Source organism: Carlito syrichta, unplaced genomic scaffold (assembly GCF_000164805.1).
Source record: "Carlito syrichta isolate Samal-C Ts95f unplaced genomic scaffold, Tarsius_syrichta-2.0.1 Scaffold306948, whole genome shotgun sequence".
NCBI classification, from domain to species: Eukaryota; Metazoa; Chordata; class Mammalia; order Primates; family Tarsiidae; genus Carlito; species Carlito syrichta.
Window position 1 is genome coordinate 18635 of NW_007251044.1, and position 1994 is coordinate 20628.

The 1994-nt window shown below is 56.4% G+C and overlaps 1 protein-coding gene across 1 annotated transcript in view; it reads right to left on the reverse strand.

The window, feature by feature from the left end:
- Positions 1-1994, reverse strand: part of MYBPC2 (myosin binding protein C, fast type) — a gene marked incomplete at its 3' end in the record, with an annotated part of 22347 nt that overhangs the window by 17102 nt on the left and 3251 nt on the right. The window contains 3 exon segments of the mRNA XM_008063583.1: positions 203-242; positions 1358-1475; positions 1795-1943. Of these exon segments, the coding sequence (XP_008061774.1) occupies positions 203-242; positions 1358-1475; positions 1795-1943 (307 nt within the window).

The window sequence follows — 1994 nt, forward strand, 5'->3', positions numbered from 1 at the left end:
CACTGCACTCCAGTCTGGGTGACAGAGTGAGACTCCAACTCAAAAAAAAAAAAAATGGACGAGCTCAAAAACTGTTTTGAGCAGTGGAAAAAGCATCTCAATAGGTGTATTGCATCAAACAAAGAGTACTTGGAAGGTGACTGGATACACAATTTTTATAAGCAAATTCCAGGTTTTTGGGGTGAGCAGACCTTCTACTCACTCTTCTCCCTGGCAGCCGTGCACCACCCTCTGCCAGCCACCTGTAGCCCCACACATGGGTCAGTACAGCCTTCCTCCCAGGCCTGGGAACTCTCATTTCCTGGGGCCTCTTTATTGAAGGCCCACACATCCTGAACAGCAGATCCCTCTGGGGCCCATTCACCCTCAGGCTTCCATGCACATACCTCCAAATCCGTGTATTCTGCCGTCAACCCTGTACACCCTCATCCTAAACCCGCGCACCCTTCTTCTCTAAACAAGGACAGCCTTGCTCCCCAAGCCTCTACTCCTACTTTCTGGAACCTGGACTCTACATAACGCACCTCCTGAGCCTTCAAGCATGCACCCCAAGACCCTGACCATGCTCACCCCCCAATCTGTAGCTCCTCCTACTCTAAGCCTGTAGATCATCTCCCAGGTTTTTTTGTTTGTTTGTTTGCTTGCTTGCTTTTTGAGTTAGAGTCTCACTCTGTTGCCCAGGCTGGAGTGCGGTGGCATGCTCACAGCCACCTCAGCCTCGACCTTCTGAGTAGTTGGAATTACAGGCACGCACCACCACACCCGGCTAATTTTTTGATTTATTGTAGAGACAGGGTCTCACCAAGTTGCCCAGACTGGTCTCAAACCTCTGAGCTTAGGCCATCCTTTCACCTTGGCCTCCCAAAGTGTTGGGAGGACAGGCTTGAGCCACAGTGACTGACCTCTTTTTTATTTTTATTTTTATTTTTTTGAGGCAGGGCCTCGCTCTTTCATCCAGGCTGGATTGCAGTGGCACAATCACGGCCTTAACTTCCTGGGCTCAGGTGATCCTCCCACCTCAGCCTCCCCAGTAGCTGGGTCTACAGGCATGCATCACCGCACTCGGCTAATTTTTTTGGTAATTTTGTAGGGATGAGGTCTCGCTATGTTGCCCAGGCTGGTCTCTAACTCCGGGGCTCCTGCCTCGGCCTCCCAAAGTGCTGGGATTACAGGCATGAGCCACCATGCCCAGGCTGTCTCCCCAGTTTTGAACACCCTGACCCCTGAATCTGCACTCCCTTCTCAAAAACCCTGTACCCAAGTCACCTGCACGTCTTACAATCTCCCAACTCCTGACTGGGACCTCCAGCCTCCACCCCAGACCCATTATCCTTTCCCCCGCCCCCCACCCGCGCACCCTCCACATCAATGTTGAAGCCACAGCTGTCGCAGGCGTCCTTGGCCTTGATCTCGAGGCGGTAGTCCCCACGGTCGCCCAGGACCACCTTCTGGATGTGCAGCTCCAAAGTGTACACCTGGGGGCCGGGTCAGGGATGTGGGTGAGGTGGCCACCCCCTAGAGCCGCCCACATGCTCAGAGCCCGCTGTACAAGGGTGTCCAGGTCCCCACCCCCACCCGTCCCCCGGGGCCTCGGTGTCCAGCGGCCAGCCTGACCGGCCTTCCCTCGCCCTGGCCCCTCTCCACTCCCAGGACCCGAGTCTCAGACTCCCTGAGACCTTTCTGGGGTTGCCCACAGCTGCGCCAGGCGACCTGCCCTCCCCACCCTCCCCTATCCCGGCACAGCCTCTAAACCAGTGGCCCCTTGCCAAGCCCAAGCCCCCTCGGAGTCCTCACATTGCTGGCAGCATCATGGGTCTCCTTGAAAGAGAAGCGGGCACCACTCTTGCTGCCCAGCTCCAGCCACTTGCCCTTGAACCACTTGATGGTCGGCTTGTCGGAGAGCTCCTTCCCATTCACCTTGGCCACGATCACCACATCCTTTCCTGGGGGGGGAGGGGCAGGAGGGAGGGAGGGGCCGGGCAGGAAGCTAAGGT